This window comes from Argentina silus (assembly GCF_951799395.1).
Source record: "Argentina silus genome assembly, chromosome: 5".
Classification (NCBI taxonomy): Eukaryota; Metazoa; Chordata; class Actinopteri; order Argentiniformes; family Argentinidae; genus Argentina; species Argentina silus.
The window spans coordinates 16,227,582-16,253,202 of NC_139659.1; the positions used below are offsets into that span (position 1 = coordinate 16,227,582).

A 25,621-nucleotide genomic window follows, 5' to 3' on the forward strand; every position below is an offset into this window, starting at 1 on the left:
TGGCAATAAATGGATCCCAGGAGTCAATATTTCTCACTACAGAGAAGTCAGCCGATTCTAGGCTACTAACTGCAGTACACCAAATACCACTCCATAGTCTTGTTATCTGACTATTCAAGTAAGTATGTAAGTAATCATTATCTGACTACATGGTCTTGCACATGCATATGGAGGTGACAGACAGAGGGGGGGACAGAGAGAGGAGCTCTCTTCAGGTGGCTACATACATTGTTTCCACGCAGACGTGAACATTACATGTACTACTACATTTCAGGTTTGTTTAATAATTTATTTGTTATCCAGCATTTATTTTTCGAACTTTGGGTTCTGTCGTTTCAAGGAGCTTATATGAAGGTGTTTTACTGCCCCCTGCAGACAAATATGTTTGCTACTGCTACTCCTATACAAGATATGAATATGAACATATGGCAGGGTAGGCACCGTGGAAATACGGTCACTGCCATGCATGCTGCAGAACTTAGAGAAAATATGGGTTTTGAAAACTGATACTGCAACATCATTAACTTCATTAACTACACTTGCTCAGGGAAGTGTGGCTCACTTTCATCAGTGTTTTAGTGTTATGGGGCAAAACAGAGTATCTGATCGAACCAGTTCAACCATACAGTATGCTGTCTTTTAATGAACACCGACCAAAACAATTAATGATAATTTGCTGGTAATAATTAGTGCGCTTACATAGAAAAAGATACACTTAAAAAATACATATGTTGAAGCTGTACATTCAAAATATATGTACATTTATATGGGTTTTAATGGGGATGATTTGGATTCATAAGTTGTATTCACCTATGTGGGGAACATTTGACATTTGAGACATAGATCACTGTGCAAGGATAGGATATTGATCTGCATGTAACAGATTAATGGTGAGTGAGAGAGAGAGAGAGAGAGAGAGAGAGAGAGAATTTAAAACATAATAAATACATTTAAATATTCTGGGTCTATAATCAGCTCACAGCTGTTATAGTATTCAGTTTCTGCTTGTTTCATTAATGAATGCAATCAGATGATGCATGCGGAGCCAGATACAGCAGTTTTCTGTGCTTCTCCAAGTTCAATTGTCCTAGTCTGAGTCACAGTCAGTAAACTAGTAAAGAGTATCCTTTAACCAACCCCATAATCGTGTGAGCCACAGGTTGACCCCTAACTCTGACAGGTACTGTATCTCAGGTGTGAGCATTTTATGGCAGAGGGTCCTGTATTTATGGTTGATGTTTTTCCTTAGATTGTAGCCCAGGATTGAGGTCTCTCCAAGTGGCTGCCAGGGAAGCAGACTCTTGTCCTGAATCATCCCAGCCTCAACCGCGCCCCCACCCTCGATGCAGATGGCTTCCATCTCTGCATTCCTCCTCTTCAGCTCCATGACATCCTGCTCCATCCGTGTCCATCCATACGCCTCCACCTTAGCCCAGAATGTAGTGTTAAAGTGCTGATAGAGCTTCCAGTCTGCCCCATTCCATTCCAGGGCCTTAGCCCTCAGCTCAGGGGTCAGCCGGGTCACAGAGGAGCCCTTGCGGGCATTGATCTTGAAGAACAACAGGTCTTCCATCGTCCAACAGAGGCTGTCTTTGAGCAGGATGAGCGACTCCTCAAAATGCTCTGCCATAAGGACCAGTTGGAAGCGTTTGGACAGGGTGCGAATGTTCCTCTCGACGTCAGGGTGGTCCGCTTCCAGGTTGTTGTCAAATCCAAAGTCAAAAAAGAGCATGTTCTTGAGGTAGAATGAGTTATAACCTTCCGGGGAGTAGTATGTCGTAGGGTGGCACAAAAACTCTGCCAGTTTGTCTTCCCCGTGGATGCCCCAGGTGAAGGGCACTGCCCGGTGGTAGTAATGGAAGGAGGACTCAAAGAGTTCTGCTGGGTCTCGCAGGATGGTGAAGTAGGTGGCATCTGTGGGCAGAAGCTTTCCCACCTCATGCTCATCAAAGCGCATATGGTTACATACAATGTTGAAACAAGCACCTGGCTGGTAGTCCTTGACCTGAGAGCACAGGAAAGGAGAGGGGTAGAAGAAGTCATTGCGGCCATCAGGAAAGGCAAACTTTAGTCCATGCTTCTCACCGAAGCGAAAGAGGATATTGAGTAACGTGCTGCTGGCGGTCTTATGGGTCTTCATGAACATGATGTCCATCTTGGGCACACACTCCTCTGACTGTCCTTTCATGCTTTGAGAGGAGTTGGTGAAATTGTGCCGCCATGTTTTCGACAAAGTTTGAGCACAGGAAGGAGCAATCGTAACCCTGTAGAAAAACAATTACAGTATATACTGGATGAGTAAACTGAAAGTTAGAAAATGTACTTCATTTAGTTTAACTTAATAATAATAATAAATTTTATTTGTGGAGCGCTTTTCATTTGAACAATCTCAAAGCACATACAGTTGAGTGCATTGAAAACAGGAAAACAAACAAGACACTTAAAAAAACAAAGAAGATTACAGGAAGGCCTGTCTAAAATTATTTGACAATGTTTACTTTTTTTTGTCTGTTTTACAACAAATATAGGCCAACATTCCCTGGAAGTTAACATAAATATACACTTCACAGTAGCAACTACTTACTCTTGTAAATTGACTTGGACTGCTGGGGCAAAAAAGCAGTACAGTACCATCATAATACTGGCCAACAGAGTACCTATTACCAGCCCTCTTATGACAGACTTGGGCCGTCTTCCTCTCACACCAAGCATACTTCCAATGTCAGGGCAACCTGAAATGGAAGAGAGAGACAGAGGCAGTAAGGGGGAGAGAAATGAACAATTAACAAAAGTAACAATTAGTTCACTATTTTACACCTAATAGTCAGATGGTTCCTTACCTTGAATGTAGTCTATGGGCCAAGAGAAACCGTAATCCATGGTTAAGTGTTGTTTAAATGGCCACTACTAACTTCAGCTAATTTTTAGCATTTCTGGATAATTTTAGCATCATCATGGTTAGGGATTTCCTGCTAGACCATGAGCCTTGTCCCTACAAATGCTCCCTGTTTACGGAAACTGCGTCTCAGTCACACTTACTGGGTTTCCCTGAATTTCCCTGGACTAACATCATAGGGCACTGTAGGGGACTGGGTAAACAAAGAATTGGCCAGTCAGTGTAAAAGACAGTGATTTCATTGTAATAGTTCATGCTGTGATACCTTTGTTTTAAGAAAGATAATCAGGAAGAGTGCATATTGGTCATCTGTAGAGCACTCATTGTTGTATAGTGGTTAGAACAGGTATTCTTTCACAGGTATCTCATTTAGCTATTACATTGCATGTTTTAAATGTAATTATTCCACTTGATGAAGGAGAGAGAGAGAGACAGAGACAGAGACAGAGACAGAGACAGAGACACAGCGAGAGAGAGATAAGGATCAGGAGAGGAAAAAGCTTCATCAGCCTTTTTTATACGGCCTTCATGTTTACACATCAAACATGATTATGGTTCTGAAATTCTGCTTTCAAATCAAAAACAAACAAATATTTACAAGCTTTCAAGAATGTGGTAATGTGGTGGTGTTATCCGAATAGAATAGATAGGATGCAGTCTCATTGGTACTCCAAGCAGTTCCTAATTTAAATACTGTGGCTTTCTTTGTGTCCTGGTCAGCGGGTGTTGTTTCGTGAGTACAGTAAACAGATCATGTGGTCTGTCCTTGTCTCTCTCTCTCTCTCTCTCTCTCTCTCTCTCTCTCTCTCTCTCTTTCACTCTACCTCTCTCCCTATCTATCATTCACCATTGAGGGTAGAATGCAATGTTTCTCTATGAAGTATTTGTCTTGTTTAATTGTATGTATACAGTATTATTAAAGCCTCATCTGATTCATTCTATTTGACCAGTCTTGTACTAATCAGTAAAAACTCAACAATTATTTGCACATAGTGTTAATTAAATTACTTGGAGTCAGATTATTAATATTAAGATAGGCTTCGCTATTAACAAAATATAGCCACTACCATCCTATTAGGCCCTACAAGAACATTTATAATCCTCAATCCTCAATGCAAAGTGGAGAGGGGGGCATCTACAGTGACAATAGTAATGGGAAATTCCTTTCATTCAGGTGTTGGTATTCACATGCTGTATTTACATCACCGCCTATATTATAATGTGACAGTACTATATGTCAACAGACACAACCCTTATGTTTACATACCAAACAGAGGAAAGCTGACAGAATCACTTTTTACACCTAAGATTTTAGTGAGCCAGGCTAGTGTAAGCAGATGGTGTTTGTATTTGCATTCTTTGGTCTACTTTTAGCAAAAATCAAGTTTCCTTGCTATCTCTCAAGTTTTACTAATAATTAATATATACTTGGTTATACTGTACATTTGATGAAACTATACCAAGATACTTGCAATCTCATACAATCATCATAGCTTCAATCAATCATAGCTTTTCACTACATTTCTATTCACAGAGCCAGTATCAAACAGTATCAAAAGGCAAATCACACATCACTGAGGCAAATTAATTAAGATGCTTTACCTGATGAGACTTGGAGCTGATACTCAATGGCTGGTGAACTACAATCTTCCACAATAGATGTTCAAATCTGAGAGCTACCCCTCTCTGTCTATTTTATTCTAGAAACTCCAGCAGCCACATGCATGGCTTCTTGGTTGAGGCAGTGAGGTCAGAGAATCATATGTGTCCCCTCCCATGGCATGACAAGAGACAGTTCTCAGTGACTCACCTGGCCCAACTGGTTATGACATTAGGCCTATCACCCAAGTAGGCTACTTTGCTAATGTTGGTAGGAATGATATTGATCATTGAAGGAAATAATACATGTTTTAGAAAATGGACAGAAACAGTTGAAAAGCTCAGCAATCACAGTTTATTATTAACTATTGTAATAGTGATGTCATGTAGGGTTGTATTTCTCGCTGAATGCAATACAGCCTACATGCATGTGTATTCTTGAGACCTGTGAAAACCCTGCACTTCTTCTATGTGGCTATAATTCATTATTGTTATATGATTAATACATTTAATAATGATCAGATTCCGATTGTCTTTAGGCTATTCATGTAAGAATCAAGCAAGAATAATTTTTAGTGAATGTGGGTGGGCCTACTGGTAGATAATCCCTGTCACACACACATATACACGCACACACACACACACACAGACACACACACACAATGCACTGACAGTGTAATTTATATTTATTTACATTTATTCTAATTTATAGTGTACATGCCCCATACCCATTCCACAGCCTCTAGCCTCATTGCCTCCTAGCCTCGCACAGCCTACATAATTTATTGTTCATTTATAGTTTTTTTTGCTATTTTGTTAATATTTTGCTATTTTGTAACACTTTTGTTCATATTTTGCTTATATATTGTTGTTTTATGTCCTATGCACCAACCTCACCAAGTCAATTTGCTGTATGTGCAAATATACTTGGCCAAATAAAAGAATTGTGATTCCTTCAGCCACAAAGTCACCGTTCAACCAACTGATGACAACACAGCAAATCAATAAAACATGCAAATACGAGGGCTGGCCTCTGCAACCATTGGTCGAAGGAGCCCGTGACAGTTGACAGCTGAGTTCCTGCTGCAAGGAGGAAGAGGCTAGCCAGTGTCAACGCTGTCGTTTGTTCCCGAGTTATAGCGAAGACAATTACACGGAGGTACGTCTGAAACCCATTGATTTCATTTGATTAAGTCATTACAAACCAAATTACTTGTGTTTTTAATCTCATTACAAGACGATAAGAGTTGCAACGTATTTCGTAGGGAGCTAGCTAGCTAATAAACCAGTAACACGGAAGCAACAAAGGGATAGCTAGCTGGATCTGCCAATAAACATGCTGCACATGTTTCTGCCATTGTTTTATTTTATCGTAACGTTAGCTAGCTGGAACATGCAGGCCCCTGTATAAACATATGTGTTTAATTGGTGTGTCTTAAAAAAACAATAACGAATTGCTTCACAACTACTGGCTGCCTTCCGGGTTCGCGGGAAATGTCAAAGAATGGCTAGCTGCTTGCTAGCCCGCACTGTCTGAACGGGTCTAGTTGGTTAGCTGCATCATGTAGCAATGACCTTTTATATTACTTGCTGATTCGATCACCTAGCTAACTTGAAGTCACATAATTATATGCAGAAGTTGTCTTTGTTTTCCTTGATCAACTAAAGGTTATTCTATTCGGGCGACATGTCGGTTTGCTGGGGTGACTGCATACTGTATCAGGAAGTGTGCCCGTGGACTTCCCCCTGCTTGATGGATGCATGTTAGCCCTGGTATCTGTCTTTTCAGAAATAAAGAAAGCAATAAAATGTGCACAGGTATAGCCTAAACTAGTGCATGTTCCAACGTGTTTTGCAGTGTTGATACGGACCCTAGGCATTCATTATCTTGTGTTTTAAAGCTTTCAGAGTTGGGTCCGAGGTCCTGTGCTGATTGTCTTGAACTCGACATGTGCTGCTGCTGCTCAACACAGATTTAAGTTTTTTTCTAAATTAAGGGATTAGAGGAGGACGGACTAGGATTTTGGATTGGGACTAGGACTAGGATTAGGATACGGATCATCTCCACACCTCCACAGCTATCCATGCGAAAAGTGAGCTTGAAGCCTGCAGGTGCTTCCGGTTTGTGTTAGCAGGGCCAATCTGACAACTACAACCATGGCGGATGGACGGATCTACGTGGGGAATCTTCCAATGGATGTCCAGGAGAGGGACATAGAGGATCTCTTCTTCAAATATGGAAAAATCCGGGATGTCGAACTAAAGAACAATAGAGGCACCATCCCTTTTGCCTTTGTCCGCTTCGAAGACCCACGGTGAGTCCCTGGGATGATCATGTGCGTGTACAAGTCAACGGTACCCTACTGTTGGCAAGATGTTCCCCTAGTAACACCACCACTGGCTGACCGCAGTGAACGGATGGCGAGGGCGTTGCCAGGTGTAGGCCTATGTCCCTTAGTCAAACAGGAGTGCTTTAGTAAGGAGTTCTTTGCTCTCTTCTCTTAGGGATGCAGAAGATGCTGTCTATGGAAGGAATGGATACGAATTTGGAGATTCCAAGCTGCGTGTGGAATACCCTCGCTCCTCTGGTGCCAAATTTAGTGGCCCTATGGGAGGAGGAGGAGGAGGAGGACGTGGGGAAGGAGAAGGAGGAGGGGGACCTAGGGGGAGGTTTGGGCCCCCAACTCGGAGGTCTGAGTTCCGGGTCATAGTGACTGGTAGGTGGACGTTCTGAGTCGTAGGCAGTTTTGTTTTTGTCTCTCTCACTCTCTTGGCGGACTGGAGGTCAAGGGGACTAAGTGGATGAGGTCAAGTCAGCTACCCAAAACAATCATGAACCAAACAGTAAAAAAAAAAAAAACTCAAACTGATCATGTTGACTGCATAACCCCAAACACCGGCCATAGTGACTGGTAGGTGTATGTTTTCTCATTTATTTAATTTTTCCCCTTAATTGAAGGTACTCTTACATTGTATCTGTGTTGTATTGTCCTCTATTCTTTGAAGAAGGGTAATTTCACATCACACTATCTAGTAGTCAGTTCAAAATGTCAAACACTGGAGCAGAAATGTTGAGACTGATAATATCTCAAAACTGTGCATTTGAGTTTGTTGTGCAGACACCTTTTAGGTTTGTACTCCATAACGTTAAAAGCATTTTGTTCTCCAGCTTTGTTTGATTAAGATGTACCCTTCTCTAAACTGTTTGAAACAATGTTGATCATCGTAGCACCAAAATGATCACCCTCCCTCGAGGCATTTTGCAAACTGAACAAACTCATGAAACTGTCCAAACCGCCCATCTAAAGATCCTCTGTGGCCCTGCTCTCACCCCTCCTAGGTTTGCCCCCAACTGGTAGTTGGCAAGACCTGAAGGATCACATGCGTGAGGCCGGGGATGTGTGTTTCGCAGATGTGCAGCGGGATGGTGAAGGAGTGGTGGAGTTTCTCCGTAGGGAGGACATGGAGTACGCCCTGCGCAGGCTGGACAGGACTGAGTTCCGCTCCCACCAGGTGAGCAACAATAAAAAAAAATTTAAGTGGTAAAATGTCTTGAAAGTTTGTATTTATGTTTTCTGCAAAAGCAATAACAAAACTGCTCTGTCTTTCAGGGGGAGACTGCATATATTCGCGTCCTTGAGGAAAGGGGTTCTAGCGGGGGTCGCTCTCGGTCCCGCTCCAGATCCCGGGGACGCAACTCACCTCCTTACCAGAGCAGAGGGTCCCCTCCTCCACGCTACCAATCGCCCCCACACCGCTCTATGTCCCGCCATAGCCCCCCATCCAGGCGACACCCTCCACAGCACCACAGCCCACCCTCACGCCACTATCGGTAGACCAGCAGGTCATTCACATGATAATTAGGGGCAATTTTGTTTTGTTCACCTCCTCCAAGGACACACTCACAGAATATTTCTCCTCTTGCTTGCAATGTACATTCCATGATAAGGTCTCCACCCCCCTCTCCTCTGCCTTAATCTGGTAGATTCTTTCTTTTTGGTCACTGTGGAAGCTTCCGTACTCTGTTTCGGATTGCCGTAGTCTGCTCAGTTCTGGTATGAGGAGAGACCATGTGTTAATGGAACAGAGGGATAATTTGATGGTTTTGCTTTCTGGTCAATGTATGAACTTTATCAGTTTACCATGAGCATTGCCCTGATAATGGTGTGGCACAAAAATAACAAAATGTGAACGTCTGCCTGTATCAGCTTCTTTTTCTTTTCTTTTTCATTATTTGTGAGTGGACCGCTGAATGCCTGAGTACATTGGACATTGGTTTTGATTGTAATGAAGTTATGTGATAATGCTTAATTTACTTTTTTTTTCCTCTTTTAAATAAAGGTTTAATCTTTTTAACTAGCTCTCTCAGCTTTCTCTCCCAATGTTGTATCGTGTGGTTGCTCTTGTATGCAAGAGAGATTTGTTTTTCAAATAAAATACTGATACAAACACCTTAATGTTTTCTGTCATCATGCATGATTTTTCACAATAGCCTGTGCTATGCAATAGCTGCTAAAATATATATATTTGTATTTTTCCCCCCTGAGAATGCCTTGGAAATGTTTTGCTTTTACAGCTGCAACTTAATTTGGTTGCTATAATGGGCTTTTATGAATAGTCATCTCCCATAGGAACATATGTCTTAAATACATCTGATGACAGGTGGAATAATACAGGGGAGACAAGACTGACAGGAGGGTTTCATTTGTCATGTATATGATTTATTTATTGCTATGTTTTCTATGCACTTGTCAAAAAACAAGTGTATAAAAATTTTACAATGTCATCACATCATACACAAGTGTCCAGTTAAAAAACAAAATGTAAAAATTGTTATCTTGCAAAACAAATGTTATGGATGGTCTTGGTTGGCCCAGTGCTTCCACCTTGCAATAGGAAAGACTCCAGCTGTGCCATCTTTAGTCGTCTTGTGAGTGAGAAGACACCAGGGCACTCTCATACTAGACATCCATATTTTCAGTGCTGCAAATAATAAAGAAACATCCTCTCTAGGCCTTTACAATTAATGAGAATCTGATATGATATCCACACATTTGCATTAAAAGCATAAAATAACCAAGGGTATTATTGGTCTAATCCAAATGCATCTGGATTTTGAGACCCTGCAGTGCTCTCGTATGGTTCCTCTTTACACAAGACAATGTTGTCAATGGTTAAAACTGATGTAAACATTCCCAAAACAATAATTACAATCACCATTCATTTTCAGCATTTTTGATCCTCACAATGAATGCTCATTTGCCACAACACTATAGCGACAGCGACCTCATCCAACCCCCAGTTCCAGCCTGAGCTAAAATAGTGGAAAAACAGGACATGTTCCACTGCATGCCCAGAGAATCACAAGGCAAAGTTGTTGGGGAGATCCAACTCAGTCCCAGTGTCTTCCAGCATCAGCTGTCTGGCTTTTCTTTATTGGGCCCCATGAATTCCACACCATCAATGGGAATGTCCTTTTCTTTAATGGCCTTCTGCAAATACAGTACAAGCACAACATCGACATCATTAGTTTGTAACATGTATTGCATGTAAACAGGAAACGAGAAACAAGTCATGTTTGTCCTGTATTTTTTGCACTTTGGGGAAAATAAATAATAACCGATCTATTGTAGCCCCAAAAATAAAAGACTGACTCACCGTGTCATACCGTACAGTGACAGCCAGTAATATACAGTCCCAATGACGATGCGTGCAATATGGGGAACACCTATATTCCCATTACATCGCCCTGCCCTTTTGACGGGAGGGGAGAGCATATGCTACCCAATGACACCCCCAACACATTGGCGAGTGCACTCACTGACAATTATTGCTCATTAGCCAGCTAACTAGAGGTATGAGTAGTGCTATGAGCAACAACCTGACATACTACTACATGCGTTACTGTTCTTGTATCCTACGCTACATCCGCTTGCTCAAAAAGGTAACTGAGATTAATTTAGTTTACCTGAACACAATGTTGATATTTCTTGAACATGTCTGTACATGGGTCACCGCTTCGATCTCCCTTCAAGAATTTCTCAGCGAACCAACGATTGAAGCACTGATCATATTCCCGTTTAAGGTCAGTGCAGCCCTCTCCAACACTATTCATTTTAGCGAGAAATCAACAGAGATATTGTGAATATAGTTTAAGATAACATTATAATCACTTAAGCAGTTTGGCCCCTATCTCTTCCTCAGACCCACTTGACTTTCCTTGAACCATTATGGTCCGATTGGCTCATTGAGGAAATGCTTGGCGTATTATGATGACGTAGCTTGATGAGCGACACATGTACTTGCACTGCTGATCCAGGATAATTTTTCTTTCCCCCAACAAGGGCCTGAATCATTACAGGTAATCAAGCAAACCGACCCTGAATCTGCGCTCAGGCCAAACCTCTATCTGCGCTGTCTGTATACAGTATTAATTAATAGAGCATCTGATTCAACAACAAGTAATACAAAAAACGGTGTGCTAAATGTGTATGCAAAAATGTTGCTAAAAGTGAAATTCTTTGAAATGAAACCCTGTACACAATGCTGATTGCAAAATATACTGATTGTTTAATACACAGCAAATAAATAATTACAACAATAAACTATTTAAGAAGACATTGAAAAAATAATAGTATTTTCTCTCCATTTGCTTATGATGATATTTACCTCAAGCATCAAGCAATAAATCACATGTATGTGTCTTTTATATCTATTTTCTATATAGTGTATTCATAGAGCCATTTGTATATCTCACGGGATAGGATACAATTGAACATTGTGTGTTACAAATCATTTCTTGACCAAAAATTACAGTTTACATCACAAACAGCAACAGACATGTACAGTATATCAGGAGAAAATATTTGACTCAGAGACAGAAAAGCACTTTTACAAAAACATTGGGATATATGATCTGAGCAACAGTAAGGGCTTCAACCTTGGAGAGGTTGAGGCTATTTTGCTGCGATTCCACTCTTGGATCTTATGGATAGGATTTTTCCTGATGCAAATTCACAAACAAAATAATCTTTGAATGACAAGGAATTATTTGGTTATCATGTTGAGAATATCCCTGAACAAAACAGCTCAATTTAAGGCAAAATAAATACAAAAACATCCTGAAGCAATATGCAAAGAGTTTTTGTTTTTAAAATGGTACATTCACAAAGTGAACAATTACATTTTTTAGTGAAATTATTGATGATAATGTGTGACATACCTGAACATAGGAAAGTGCATTCAGAAACTGAGTCACAGAGACACCATGTTGTGCAACTATTAGGGTGGCAATAGTTTCAGTGTGTTTGACGATCAAAGGAATAAAGCAAATGATTGAGAAGCATGATTAGGTTGAATGAAAACCACATCATATCTTCAGCACGTCAATTGTTTGTTTAGCTTTTATACACATAGAGGGTACCATTCCCAGAGTACATGGGTTGTATGATATCATGTAACCGTCTCACTATTTTCACAATTGTGTACACTGACTGAAAGAGAGGAACAGAGGCATGCTGGGTCATTTGTTTTCTATGAGGGCCTGCACTTTGTGCACCAGGTCTCGAGCCATCGTTAGGACCTGCTGGACGTTGTGATGCTCGGCCATTTCTGAGGAGGAAATTCAAATGAAACATACTGAGTTATACAAGAAGGAACCAACTGTCTGTACAGTATAGCTGTTTTGTGAACCCATAATGGGAGTAAATTGACTTCTAGCACACACGATAAAAACTGTTGATTTAAATAAAGTTGTCACATTACATGTCATTACAATACATGATGTCATTCTTTATTGGCCTCACCGTTGAAGAACTTGATGATGTCTGTGAAGTCCATATTGTTCTCCAGGATTATGTCTCTGTACATCTCCACCAGTGCCAGAGCAATGAAGAGGACAAATTGACTGGAGGATGCATACCTGGCTGCCCAGATGGTCTCCCACACAGAAAACACATCATCATACACCATCTCTGTAGGGAGAATAGCAGGAGGCAATAAACAGGGTTATACACCGTGTCACCATGGGCTGAGTTAAGGGTGGCGCAGGGTAGCTGATGGATTGTGTATTCAATAAAATCCTGAATAAATTATATTTAGCGCATAATTGATTGCTTTGGTATGGATAAAAAGATTGATTTAAAATCAATGTTAATAATCAAGAAAATAAGAGGGATGTGTGCCGTGTGGCTGTGTAGGTACTGCTACATCAATAATTAGGTATGATATTAGAACTGAGCTCTGTCCACGGACCTACACTCACTGAACACTTTATTAGGAACATTACACTAATACTGGGTAGGGCCTCCCTTTGCTCTCAAAACAGCCTCAATTCTTCGTGGCATTGATTCCACAAGATATTGGAAACATTCCTTTGAGATTCTGGACCATGATGACATAATTGCATCATGCAATTCCTGCAGATTTTTCAGGTGCACTTTCAAGTTGTGAATCTCCCATGCATTATCATACTGGAAATAGTCATTAGAAGATGGGTAAATTGTGGCCATGAGGGGATGCACATGGTCAGCAACAATACTCAAATAGGCTGTGGCATTCAAACGATGATTGATTGGTATTAACGGGCCCAAAGTGTGCCAAGAAAACATTCCCCACACCATTACACCACCTCCACCATGAGAAGGTGTACAGGTGTTCCGAATAAAGTGCTCGTTGAGTGTATGTGCTTATGGCGTAGTTCTTATCCCGTAGTTCTTGCACCCCCAAACCATAAAGTCAAACATATGTGTCACATATTCTCTACTTTCTTCTAATTCCATTATCATACAGATAGTGTATGTGATATATACAGTAATACATGTCCATGATTTCAGCACCTCTTTTGAAGTCAAGCAGGAACCAGCGGTAGCAGAAGTAGAAGTGAGTGTAATCTCCATTCTGCTGCATCAGTTCGAACAGCTCTGAATCTAGGATCTAGCAGACAAAGTATCAAAGCAGAGCAGTTATCCGTACAGTACAGTACATAACATTACAAAGTCATATCACTTCATCATATAATGTTGTTATGTTATCATGCATAGTATAGATACACTACAATATACAAAAAACTAGATTCACTTCAATATACAAAAAATACAATACACTATGTGTGATACCTGGATGAGGGAGCGCATATTGGCAAAGTGTGAGTCCATGGCTCCTCCGTGGGGAAAATTGTGATTCATTCTCTTCATCAGCTCAGTGAAGCAGCTGAATGCCATGACCTCTGAGAAAATACACGCACACACAAAACAGAAAATTACTCATTCTATTTCTACAAACTTCGGGTTAAATTCAGACCTCACATTCACAATGGTCAAGCTATTGTACATGCAGACTGACCGTCATCCAGAATAACCAGTAGAGGAGCCAGTAGATCACACATGCCCTGGACATAACCAATCTCAAGGTGCTGCCACACATAACTGCAAAGAAAAATGATATTGATTGTAGTTCTTTTTTATAACAACATATAGATACTGTACAAGCCAATGGAAATATCTTTAATGTTGCTACTGTAGTTTAATCAAGGAAGAATGGTTACCTCATTGCAATCTATAAGAAGCATTGAAAGCAGACAGCTACCTGTCTACAATTCAAGTGCATTCAACTAATTTACCTGCACATGATGTTGCGTAGTTTCTCCAGGTTAGCAGCAGTGAAGTACGAGTAGGTCCTGTCACAGCGTCTGACATCCTTGTCAATACGATGCAGGTTGATCATATACAAGTCAAGTTGCTCTTGCTACCGGAGTGACAAACAATGACTAGGTTAAGGTATGTTTGTGTTAATCAAGCCAAAATTCCTGGGTCTCATTACACTACAGCACATGTCTGAGGAGTACTTACAGAGTAAGTAATTCCCCCAGAGATCACTTGTGAGGCCTCCTCAGGTTTGAGTTCCCCTCCCATAGCCACAGTGTCTGCCTGGGGGTAGAGACTCTCCATCTCAGGCTCCTCCTCAGACAGGGCCAGCTCTGTTCCATCAGGGCTGGTGTTGGAGCCCGTGTCGAGATGATGCTCCAGGACAGGCTCCCCAGACCCAGCAGCCTTTCCCCCCTGGACCAAGGAGGCAGAGGGGGCAGCTAAGGCTGACAAGGGCCTAGCCCAGCTAGTGGGAATGTCCTCCATCTCTAAGGCAGAGGGGGAGTCATCTGAGTCTGCAGTGTCAGGAGACTGCTTTGAGTGGGCTGTCAATGAGACACTGGCCCTGTACTCAGACTGGGGTGCATTCAGTATTTGCAGGACAGGTGCATTGGAGCCACGTGTCTCTGAACCTAAGGCAACTGTCAGTTTTGCAGCTGTGTCTGGAGATTTGGTCTTGGTTAACTCAGAAACATGTGCATTATCTTTTGCAGTATTACTCCTGTCTGTTTCACAAATACTAGCCTCACTGGTTTCGCATGTTTTTATATTTTGTAATTCTCCAATGTCAGAGAGGTTTGTGCCATCTTTATCAGAATGATCAGCCTTCTCTGCAGTTGGTGAATGTTTATATCTCCCTGTTACAGACAGAAAGGAGGGCTCCTTCTCTGAAGCTTTGTTCTCTTGTGTTTCAGCAGCTATGGTCTGGCCAAGTAGTGGAGCTTGGATATATTCATTAGAAACCTCTGTTTCTAGTTTTAGAATATTTGTATTCTCTGGCACTGGTCTCACATGCAGGCTTGAGTCCTCTGTATTGGAAACTTTGAACAACCCATTAACTGTGTTTTCTTCCTTCTTAGCAATTCCTGAAGGCTTTATGTTACTGTCAGAAACCTTTTCTTCAACTATCTCTGGAGTTTCCATGACTTCTACTATTTCAAAGCACTCAACCACTTCACTTTCTGGGTCTTTGGAATCTTCTACATTTGCAACCTTATCCTCTACTGCTGTTGGCACCTTCAGGTCCTCCACTGCTGATCCAGTGATGGTGAGATGGGCCTCTGTTAGCTGTGACTCAGCCTTGGCCTCAGTGCTAGCTCCCTCTCCATTGGGCCCTGATGTTTCTGGTGACGTCTGAGGGGCTGTAGTAGTGACAGCTGAGTCAGATGTCAGGGGGGTGTTGTCTGAGCTTTGGGGCTGATCTGATATACCTGAGCCAACAGAGGGGATGAAGGAGGATGTTTGCCCAGAGTCTGAGGTGCCATTTGGGAGGTCTGTTTTGGGGATATTGGGCAGCATGTTTCTTTCCTCTGGCCTTGCCTCAGATTCAATCTGATCCACCTCCTCGACAGATCCAAATACCTGCGTCAACAAGCCCCAGGACAGGGAATATCTAGCGTTATCAAGATATTCTGTCAATACCATTCAATATCCGCCACAATAGTAAGATATGATTTTCAACGTTACTGTCATTGTTGTAAATATTGCGAGACTGAGTGAGAAGAGAGAAGCTACCTGGGTACTGGTGCTGGTGTCACTCTGTGATTGGGCATTCTGTCGCTCTGAGCTGGTGCACTGTGAGGACTGGTGGAGGAGGAGCCAAACACCAAGAAGGAAGAGAGACACACTTCACATTAACCTTCCCCTATATCTTTGTAGTAACTATGTAATTACTTTAGTAACAACAATGTAACATGATGTTACATAGTACATTAGCAATAGTGTTTGTAATTGCAGTAAAAGGTTGTGTAATATGTTGTATTTTGTCATGTATTGCCTTGATGAAGTGAGACAGGTGTGACACTCTTACATCTGTACTGATGGTGGAGTCCCGTGTGACTGGTCCTCTGTCCACACTGGCCCCAGACGAGCACCTGGCTATGGCCTCAGCATGCTTCTCACTCTCCCTCTGCTTGACGATGGCTTCACAGCCCAGCCACTCCCTCATCGTCTGCTCATAGCCGGCACGCACCTGCTCATCCACCTATGGAAACACAGGTAAACAAACGCACAGGTGAAATCAAAAATGTTTGTACTGGGTTGCGTCTGGGTTGCGTCTAGCACTAAAGTTGAAGTTAAAGTAGGTGTGCAGAATTAATTGTCAAATCACTTGATCGTCTTTCAGTACCCACCTCCATCCTGCGTTTCTCAGTCATGGGGAAGTGGTAGTGTCCCAGCAGGAAAGGCCACACCTCCTTACGTAGTGCTGGGGCCACGCCACCATAATATACAAGCCTCAGAAGCTCCTGCTCCTCATAGGCCTGCAAAACAATGAAGAGGTACAGTATGTGCCTCCAATCACACTGAAACTCCCCACTAAAATACTTGATATATTCTTATAGTTGTGAACATACACTGACTCAAGATAGAAATGCACAACAGGTCAGTTTTGTAAATTGTGTTTTTCTGTATGCTTCGTAGGATGTTGATGAGTGTAGGCATAGTCATACTGTGAACAGCACATCGCTACTGCAGGTTGGGATGTGGTCATGTTGGATGTTGAGCAACTGGTGGTTCTTACTGAGCAGTCCTGGAGGAAGTTGCCCCAGATCTCCACAGAGAGCCCACCACGAGCATCATGGGGGACATCAGGGTCCACAATGGTCGGGTTGACCAGAGCTGAGAGGTGGGTGCGAACAGTGGACAGATGACGGCAGTAGGCAAGCCCTTTAACAAAGAGAAAGAAGAAAACAAGAAGAAACAGGTTTTCATTTTCTTATACCATAAACATGCATGAATATTATGGGTGATTATCATCAATTATTATCAATTAACCAAAATATCTATAGTATATCATTTGAATATCATTCCTTGAAAAACTAGTCTATGATGCATGTACTCACAGCCATAGAAAGCACGGGAAATTATCTGGTACTTCATTGTGTCACAGAGGAGTTTCAAGGGAGCCCTGTTAAAACACACATATGTATAAACCAACACTTCCTAGTAAGTAGCGATGCATAGACTGAATAATGAATTTAAAAAATTGTTATGGGGGTGAGGGGCGGGGGGGCTTGCTCTACTTGCCTGTCTTGGTTGCACCCATTGGGAAGTGAACCATCAGAGGATCCATTCTGAGAGCAAGAGGAGCAGGAGGACTTCCTGGGAGGAGGATGCCACATGTTTGCCGCCTGGTCCATCAGCTCTGGAGCAACTGAACAGAATCATCATCATCATCATCATCATCATCATTGTCGTCGTTGTCGTCATCATCATCATTATCATCATCATCATCAACAGCAACATCATCGTTGAGGATTTTGGTTCTGTTCTTTATCAAAACAAAATAAAACAAAACAAAAACATGGAAACAGCAACAAACCAAGCCAATGGGTGAAGATGTGAAAAAGACAACTTGATGCCCATGCATGGTCTCAAATGGTGTCTGGTTCCAAGGTACCACATAAGGGGAGTTGGTACAGAGCCACAGGTAGACACAGGGGCTACACAGAAACAGGGAGGAGTCTGGGGGAAGGCAAGTGGGACAATGGTTACCGAAATAACAATGAGAGAAAAAAAACAAGGAAACAGTCCATTCTGTGTGGACTCAAAGCTAATTTAACTTTCATGTGTGAAACGTGTTTGTGAGATTATTCTATTAAAGCAAGCCATACTCCACAGGCCTTGTACCCATCAGTACAAAGAGATCAAGGTGACATACCAAACTCTGTCTGACTGCCAGGGAACAGAATCCGAAACACATAATCTGTGGCCTCGTCGTCCTCCTTATCCGACACAGACTCACATGAGCCCTGCGGACTCCTGTTCCGCAGTTTAGGGAAAACCTTTCCCTGTGGGCAAAGAAAGGGGTACAGTACTTACTACAAGTACTACTACTACAGTAGTTTATAATCTATAAGTAGATGTACTTTAACCCAGATGATCTGTGAGAGTCCTGTGAGATTCTTTTATCTTCCTCTAAAGCTCTGATCAATATCATTTCATTGTGATGTAAAACTTGGCAACAAGTGACAAATGATCCAGCCATAGAGGGTCCAGCAGCTCAGAGTAATTCATGTCACTCTGGGTTTTATGTCCTTGCAAATGTCCTTCCTTTTGCCCAGAGGATGCATCAATATCTTGCTCACACCTACACTCTTTGTGTCACTCATAGATTTTACAGGCTTTTACTGCTCAGCAGAGTAATTTACCACGGCCCTCACAAAACCATTCTTACTGCACCCTGTAAATTACAGTTCGAGCTCTGCCTCATTGTGTCCTCATGATGATTGCTTTGACAGGTCAGGGTCATTTTCTTCTTGCAGGCTAAAGATAAATAATATGACAGGGAGTCTCAGTAAAAGTCCTCCCCTAACACAGCATTGTAGTAACACAGTAATCAGTGTTACCCTCAGAACACATACAGTAAACCATGCTAGAGGTGATCCAGCCTCTAATAGACCTGGACAGACTCAAATTGATTTAGACAATGAATTGTCTTTGATAAGTAATATGAAGAATACAGGGTGTGTGAATGGTAATTTCTATTTCTAAGACCTTTCCTCTTTGAGACCACAGCGGAGGGTCCAGTTGTCCATGTGGAAGCAGGCCGGTCTCTAGGCAGGTGAGGAACTGGAGCAGGTGTCCACCCCTGGGGAACCGCAGCGGAGGCCTCTGGATCCCATCCTGACTGACCAGTACCACTGTCCCACCACTATCCACTGAGAAAACCAGCAAAGTTACATAAAATGTTTCATTATATTGGGCCTGTGTCATTTTTTCTCTCTCTCTCTCTCTCTCTCTCTCTCTCTCTCTCTCTCTCTCTCTCTCTCTCTCTCTCTCTCTCTCTCTCTCTCTCTCTCTCTCTCTCTCTCTCTCTCTCTCTCTCTCTCTCTCACTCACTAGTATTTCCACTGTGTAAGTGGAGAAGGTCATGATAGCAGAGTCAAGAACACGAATGCTTATACTTTCACACACATAGCATTATGCAAGTACACCATAAACACATGCAGAAGAGAGGTCACTGCACCTTGCTGGTGGCAGTGTAGATAAACAATGTCCTCCAGACGAATGGTCATAGCAAAATCCCAGTAAACACTGTAGGACAACCAACATGAGTCATTGACGAGGACACTCAAAAGACAATACAAATATCGGTACTTGTCCGAATTAATTTGACAATACTGTTGTGAAGAGATATTTCTATAAACATCTTAATGAAACTAACCTGTATAAAAATATATTAATTAATTAATTAAAATACACCTTTTCTCAGTGTCCAGGTCACCCACAGTGGTGCCATTCATGAGCTGATTTGGGGTCCATTTCAAGGTCATGAGATCTGCTGTTTGGTGGAGAGACAGGTATCCTGGGATAGCCTCCATGTCATCCCTCTATTGACAAAGACAAGAGCTCAATTAAAAACCACAGCACTCCCTGCTGTACATACTAGAGAGAAGATACTAGACACAAACAAACACACACAGACACACACCGGCTGCACCAGGACGTTGTTCTTCCCAAAGAGCAGCGTAGCCCTGGAATTCTGATGGAGGGACTCAACGTAATCCCTGGCCCACAGGATGGGGCGGTCATCCATACTGCCACTGGACTGCCTCTTCTGGATCTATGACACGACAAGTCCAAGTGATTCAAAAACATTGTATGTCCCCCATTGCACACTTATGCACGATACTATGCACTGTATCATTAATTAAACACATCATTTATTTCTATAGTCATAAACAGTCTGACCAGGGCAGGACGTCTGGAGGGGGAGTCCTGCCGGCAGTGGCCACTGTGAATGCGGTGTCTCTGCACTAACTCATCAGCAGAGGGGTCTGTCCAGAAGTGGTCCGCTGTCTTCACCTTGGTATACTCCAGAGCACAGGGCCCAACTGGGAGGGAAGGGGTAACACAACACTAAGATTCCAAATAGATTGAGTATGGAAGGGTTGCTGCTATCCCCTGGAGCAACTCAAATGTTACACCCACAGGATAAACACTTAAATATTATTACAACGATTACAACCTACATTTCACCATCACAGCAGGAGGACAAATGCAAACAATGTTACTGGTGATATATGACTGATTCTCCTGTTATATGTTTAAGAATAAAGTCTATTTTGAGTACCAGTGTATCTTCTCCCCCATAGCATAGATAAATTGTTTTTATTTGATCTAAGTTAATTTCCCCTGCAAAGCACGAGTCTCCTATTGTACGTCATGTTTTATCTTAGTTACTGGTATCACAGAGCCATGCGGTCACATCCACTGTAATGTGTAATCCACTACTGTCCTGTAAGTCAATGTGCTGCTGTATTCTATCTAATCAGAGACCAGGCCTCATCCTGGCTGTAGAAGCCACAAGGAGAGATTTCCTCAATACCTAGCAGCGATGCAAGAATTGGTCCATCCACAGGGTCCATTAGCATGGCCTCCCTCTCATAGAATGTGCTGGAAGAAAGAGAATATGTTTACTCAAGACCCTGCAAGAAGAGGCATTTCTGCTTATACCTATATTACAGTAATAATACATATATTACGGTATCAAACATACTTTCTATGGGTCATTATAGCTCATGCAATGGCTCACACAGGGCTTACTTTCTTAGTATTACACCTACTTTCACACACTCCTTCAGCAAAAGGCAGATCAGTTTATGACAGTAAATGACCAACCTGCAGTTCTCTACCAGGTAGAGCACAATCTTGTCCAGAAGCTTCTCCAAGAGAGCAGTGCGGATCCACAGGTGTTTCAAGGCCTGAGGTGGGAGGTTGGCCAGCTTGGACTGCTTCCGACCCCTGTCATTATTCTGGTTCTGAGTCTGGGTCTGTCTGCAGGAGAAATATATTTAAAAAAAACAGGATGAGGAGAGGAGAGGGGAGAAGAGAAGAGAAGAGAAGAGGAAAGGAAAGGAAAGGAGAGGAGAGGAGAGAAGAGAAGAGAAGAAAAGAGAGGGATTTCTCACTTGGTCTCAATAAGCTGCTCTAGTTCCTGGACCTTCTGGCACAGCTCCTCAGCCGGGGCGAAGCTCTTCCCCACCTTCATGAAGAGTGCTACCACCTTATTACTGCACAGGAGGCCTGCTGCTCTCCGCTTCAGGCCATGGAGCAAACAGGCCTCCACTACAGCTGTGGACACACGCACATACAGCACAGAGCAAACAGACAAATGTATTTGATTGCATAGATTCAAATGTAACCATAGGTGTGAACAGAGTTCACTTTGCATGTTTAAAGTAGAGTACCCTCTGAAAACAAAGTCAGAACCCTTGGACAGTTTCAGTGATACTGAAGGGATAGGGTGAATGGCAGGTGCAGGCTCACAGCAAGACCAGAAATAGACTGAAATCTGCCAAACCCGGTTGACTGTTGCTAGGATATATGTGCATGTGATTCACTCCTGTTTAGTATCAACACCTTTTGAACAGTGTCAGTTCAATTCAATACAGATATATTCTTATTCTGAGAATAGCAATGGTCACCTTAAATGAGGTGGAATGACCTGAACACATTCTGCAAGGTAGAGAACGTTACATTGCACTCTAACCACACACAGATTGGCTAGTAGGAGGTGACAGGGCTTTGCACCGTTAAATGTCAAAGTAGTCATGATACTAATTAGAACCTCCCAATCTCTCACACTCCTAGACAACATGCTGGACCTCAGAGGTCTAATGATTTTTAAGGCTCCTATGGAAAGAACAAAGCACTAACAACCAATATACTGTCATTTCTGTTTTGGAAGGTCACAAGTATCCATACTCTGTGCTGACAGTTCTGTTTTGGAAGGTAACAAGTATCCATACTCTGTGCTGACAGTTTGATAGTCCACATGACAGTCAATATACAATTAATTCTGCAATATTCACACTGCGTCTGACTCCATATTGCTGTGCTGTTACTGTAACAATATATGTGTCACATCCAAATGTGAAATGTCAGGGTCTAACACCTTGGAAGACATGTGATTACACATTCAAAGACACAGTGATCATGCAATAGAGAGAGAAAAGGAGCACTGCTTAGGTCTGTTAAACAGAACAAAAGGTGTTTCGAAGATTGGATTATGCTGTCGAAGATGGATGGTTAGGCTACACCGCAATCTCCCAATGATTTCCATAACTATGATATATCACATCAGAATCGTAAACAAATTACAACTTATAAAGGCTTAATGAATCCTTCATTAACACTTTATGGGGCCTACACTGAATCTTATTTGGTCCAAAATGTTAAACAAGGTAAATGTACATCTCTTACTTACAAGCAAGGCAGTCATTAAATCAACACTTCCACCCAGCTATACAGTACATCAAACTATGTGTATCAACCAGGGCACTTTTGGTCCAATCAAATCACCACTGGAGCACTGCCATATGGCTCTTGAGTGGGCTTGTATAGATCTGTACACTCCCTTCCAAATGATTGTGTACTACTCGCTGTAAATACTTTAAGACAAATCAATGCCACTTTAGTCAGCCACGGCTCTTCTAACCCTAATTAATCTGCATGAGCTTTGGTAGGAGGACATGCTTTGATTCCCAGAATAAAAGGGGGGTGCATATCTTTTTTTAATATAGACACAGTATTACTATTGTTATATAGTATACAGTATGTGCAAATATGTTCTTCTTATATAGTACACAGTGTGTAACAATATTTTCAGGGAAGACAAACTGATCCCATGGCTTCTTTGTAAATCTTAGACAGTTCGCATCGCACATTGGAATATGGTCTTGCCTTTTGACCCAACCTTATGAGGTCTGCTTCAATAAAATATCTGATACAATATTATACATCTATACACTCACCACAGAGGGATATGATATGGCTGCTGTCGGCATGCACAAATTTCCTTGTTACTGATTCCTCCATTATCTGTTTCACCTGAAAAGAAAAGAGAGAGAATTAGAGGTGAGGTGGGGTTTGACAGGTAGATCTATACGGGCACTGACACGAGGAGACAAGAAAGAAAGAAAGCGAAGACAAGGATGGATTGATAGAGGCAAAGATGGGGCAAGATTATGCCACAATAGATAATCAAGGATAAGAGGAGGGTGTAGAGAGAAGGCAAGAGAGATTGATAGAGAGTGAGTGACAGATTTGAGACAGACAACGGGGGAGATATTTATCACGACAGACAAGCCAGAGTTTGATGCTTTAGAGGGACAAGGAGTAACTATGGTTACCATTCTGACTAATTTCACCATGAAAAGCTGAAAGAGCAGTCAGCAAGGTTGTTTTGATAGAGATGCTTATCTTATATTTTTTATTTACATACAGTAGCAGAAAGCACTGGCAAAACTAGTAAGTAAAGCGAAATTACTGAAAACAGCTCATATGGTCAGAGAGAGATACAGTGTGACAGTTTGTCTGCATTCTGACATTCAGTGCATTGGACAAACATTGTGAACATTGAGAGGAAATAAAGAAAATTTCAATCAATTCTGCTAGACAATAAAAGCCAGTCAGGGTATGAGATATATTCGGCATCACAACTAAAACCTCATCCTTGCTGGAGGATGTTGTACCAAGCTACCCTCAGTGATATGAAGCCTCCACAGGCAATGAGTCACAGGTGAGTGAGAGCACGCTGAAGCTAAAGGTGAAATTTCCAAACCCCCACAGTACTGAATAAAACATCCTGTTTACCCTCAAGGGGGCCACTGAGTAATGATTGCTTTCCTAAGACGCTTCAGAGGAATCAGCTGTTGTGAATTACTTGGAGGAAGAGGGAAGAGGAGGCTTACTTCTTTCTTTCGATGTAAACTCTGTGTGTGTGTGTGTGTGTGTGTGTGTGTGTGTGTGTGTGTGTGTGTGTGTGTGTGTGTGTGTGTGTGTGAAAGACAGAGAGAGAAAGAGGCCCAATATGGTGAGAAATTATATTCAAAATGACATAGCTAATAATATCTTATAAACGTAATTACCAATGAAAGTCACATATCTATTTTTCAGGACCTTTTGGACAAAGGTCAAGCTCTCATAATTACAAACTGTTGTTCCCATAGTTCATTCCCATTCTCATTATCTAAAAACGTCACCATCATAGTCAAGCCTGCCCATACAAATGAATGCTCTTCAACTAATAATGATGCCATTTTACAATTTGTGCAACTTATACATGATGGGGATTGGATAGAGGGGCAGCTGTTGTTCACATCTAAGGCAATTGAAGCATGTCAATCAATTTTCCCTTGAGTCACGACCTCCCTAGCAGTAAGCAAATAGCTTGAGTCGCTGGCAGAGGTTTGGTGGGGCCATAGGGGGTGTGAGCAGGTGGAGTCCCAGACCAGCTTGGATGACACAAGGGCAACAGCCTTTTCCTCCAGATTGCATGATACTAATATGAACATCATATTAATTTAAGATACAAAGCATAGCAAGATTTACCAAGCATCTTCTAATCAACAGATGTAAAAGTTCCCAAATTAAAGAGGGAGGGCTAGGCCTATGAGACACTGATCAACAACATTCAGGTTGAGAAAAATAGAACTCGCAGATCGAGCCACAAAATAATGAGAATAAAAACCAAAATGAAGTTTCGATAATGATATGCGCACAATTGATTCTTCAATGCGGCCGGGATTATGAGCTGGGACATGCATGCGCATCTTTACATTTAGCGAATACGGATCCATTTGTATTATTGCTATGTCGGCTACCCGCTGAGGCCAATAGTGGTTATGATGGTTAGCATATGATGCAGGTAGGCTGCATCGTTCCAGTGTCACATCACCAATAAAAGCAGCAGCAAATATGCAATTTTCACCACATAGGTTATGATTTTTATTTAACATAATCAATTTGGTCAGACTAATCTCAGAAGGTATAGCTGCATGTTTCTCTCATTTTTGGCATCCCAGTAAAACACAAAAATCAGCTGCTCTGATTAGCGCGGGTGATCCATTATCCATCATTGATGTTTCTGCCATATAATTCATTATAAACACAGCAAATTAAAAGCACCCACCTCTTTCTTCACATTGCGCAGCAATTTCTGACGCGTCTCGGCCTCTATAATATCAGAAAACACAATTATTCAAACACGAACGCCCAGCCTATTACGACTCTATATTAATTTATAACAAATAGATATTAACATGAAATATTGAAACCCTGTTGTCTCACCCCCCATTGCACCCCGTTGTTGCTGTTGATTCCGTATGTATGAGGCGGGCAGGCTATTTGCATCAGATGAGTCCTTCTTGCTTCAGTTTACACTGGCACTGGCACTGGCACTGGCAGACTGTGAATATGTGCGTGTGTGCGTGCGGCCAAACACCCCCTTTAAAGCGACAGGCAGTGTCATAAACAT

The 25,621-nt window shown here is 41.9% G+C and overlaps 4 protein-coding genes across 5 annotated transcripts; 1 reads left to right on the forward strand and 3 right to left on the reverse strand.

Moving 5' to 3' along the window:
• Positions 1 to 268: 268 nt before the first annotated feature.
• Positions 269 to 4,591, reverse strand: gal3st1b (galactose-3-O-sulfotransferase 1b). Its single transcript, XM_083669691.1, has 3 exons — positions 4,499 to 4,591; positions 2,585 to 2,732; positions 269 to 2,264 (listed from the first exon to the last, which is right to left on the reverse strand). Exons 2-3 carry the CDS (start codon positions 2,710 to 2,712, stop codon positions 1,112 to 1,114), a joined length of 1,281 nt encoding a protein of 426 aa, XP_083525817.1. The 5' UTR covers positions 2,713 to 2,732; positions 4,499 to 4,591; the 3' UTR covers positions 269 to 1,111.
• A 960-nt stretch (positions 4,592 to 5,551) lies between these two features.
• srsf9 (serine and arginine rich splicing factor 9) lies at positions 5,552 to 8,946 on the forward strand. Of its 2 annotated transcripts, none has more exons than XM_083669692.1 (5): positions 5,552 to 5,654; positions 6,397 to 6,810; positions 7,001 to 7,212; positions 7,836 to 8,008; positions 8,107 to 8,946. In XM_083669692.1, exons 2-5 carry the CDS (start codon positions 6,653 to 6,655, stop codon positions 8,329 to 8,331), a joined length of 768 nt encoding a protein of 255 aa, XP_083525818.1. In that variant the 5' UTR covers positions 5,552 to 5,654; positions 6,397 to 6,652; the 3' UTR covers positions 8,332 to 8,946. The 2 variants fall into 2 exon arrangements, with proteins under 2 accessions (XP_083525818.1, XP_083525819.1); XM_083669693.1 differs by having other exon boundaries at positions 5,575 to 5,654; positions 6,628 to 6,810.
• A 254-nt stretch (positions 8,947 to 9,200) lies between these two features.
• Positions 9,201 to 10,728, reverse strand: triap1 (TP53 regulated inhibitor of apoptosis 1). Its single transcript, XM_083670139.1, has 2 exons — positions 10,464 to 10,728; positions 9,201 to 9,987 (listed from the first exon to the last, which is right to left on the reverse strand). Exons 1-2 carry the CDS (start codon positions 10,608 to 10,610, stop codon positions 9,910 to 9,912), a joined length of 225 nt encoding a protein of 74 aa, XP_083526265.1. The 5' UTR covers positions 10,611 to 10,728; the 3' UTR covers positions 9,201 to 9,909.
• Positions 10,729 to 11,069: 341 nt separating this feature from the next.
• sgsm1b (small G protein signaling modulator 1b) lies at positions 11,070 to 25,513 on the reverse strand. The gene is made up of 25 exons (XM_083670284.1): positions 25,435 to 25,513; positions 25,277 to 25,320; positions 23,118 to 23,193; positions 21,273 to 21,435; positions 20,983 to 21,138; positions 20,690 to 20,757; positions 20,053 to 20,195; positions 19,793 to 19,924; positions 19,564 to 19,691; positions 19,328 to 19,395; positions 18,856 to 19,019; positions 18,020 to 18,149; positions 17,386 to 17,512; positions 17,202 to 17,266; positions 16,880 to 17,025; positions 16,491 to 16,619; positions 16,169 to 16,342; positions 15,874 to 15,942; positions 14,344 to 15,720; positions 14,115 to 14,239; positions 13,838 to 13,920; positions 13,612 to 13,721; positions 13,333 to 13,429; positions 12,301 to 12,468; positions 11,070 to 12,106 (listed from the first exon to the last, which is right to left on the reverse strand). The coding sequence occupies exons 1-25, from the start codon at positions 25,439 to 25,441 to the stop codon at positions 12,018 to 12,020; spliced, it is 4,038 nt and encodes a 1,345-aa protein (XP_083526410.1). The 5' UTR covers positions 25,442 to 25,513; the 3' UTR covers positions 11,070 to 12,017.
• Between the last annotated feature and the right edge of the window lie 108 nt (positions 25,514 to 25,621).

What these genes read in the sequence shown, in the direction of transcription:
- gal3st1b (XM_083669691.1), bottom strand. Translation starts at nt 2,712, where the DNA reads ATGCTTGGTGTGAGAGGAAGACGGCCCAAGTCTGTCATAAGAGGGCTG. An exon ending in GTCCAAGTCAATTTACAAGA is followed by an intron (nt 2,265 to 2,584) that starts GTAAGTAGTTGC and finishes GTTTTTCTACAG; the next exon opens with GGTTACGATTGCTCCTTCCT.
- srsf9 (XM_083669692.1), top strand. Translation starts at nt 6,653, where the DNA reads ATGGCGGATGGACGGATCTACGTGGGGAATCTTCCAATGGATGTCCAG. An exon ending in GTCCGCTTCGAAGACCCACG is followed by an intron (nt 6,811 to 7,000) that starts GTGAGTCCCTGG and finishes CTCTTCTCTTAG; the next exon opens with GGATGCAGAAGATGCTGTCT. An exon ending in CTGAGTTCCGCTCCCACCAG is followed by an intron (nt 8,009 to 8,106) that starts GTGAGCAACAAT and finishes TCTGTCTTTCAG; the next exon opens with GGGGAGACTGCATATATTCG.
- triap1 (XM_083670139.1), bottom strand. Translation starts at nt 10,610, where the DNA reads ATGAATAGTGTTGGAGAGGGCTGCACTGACCTTAAACGGGAATATGAT. An exon ending in AATATCAACATTGTGTTCAG is followed by an intron (nt 9,988 to 10,463) that starts GTAAACTAAATT and finishes CTGTATTTGCAG; the next exon opens with AAGGCCATTAAAGAAAAGGA.
- sgsm1b (XM_083670284.1), bottom strand. An exon ending in TTCCCGTGCTTTCTATGGCT is followed by an intron (nt 17,026 to 17,201) that starts GTGAGTACATGC and finishes TCTTTGTTAAAG; the next exon opens with GGCTTGCCTACTGCCGTCAT. An exon ending in CCTGCTTGACTTCAAAAGAG is followed by an intron (nt 12,469 to 13,332) that starts GTGCTGAAATCA and finishes TTCTCCCTACAG; the next exon opens with AGATGGTGTATGATGATGTG.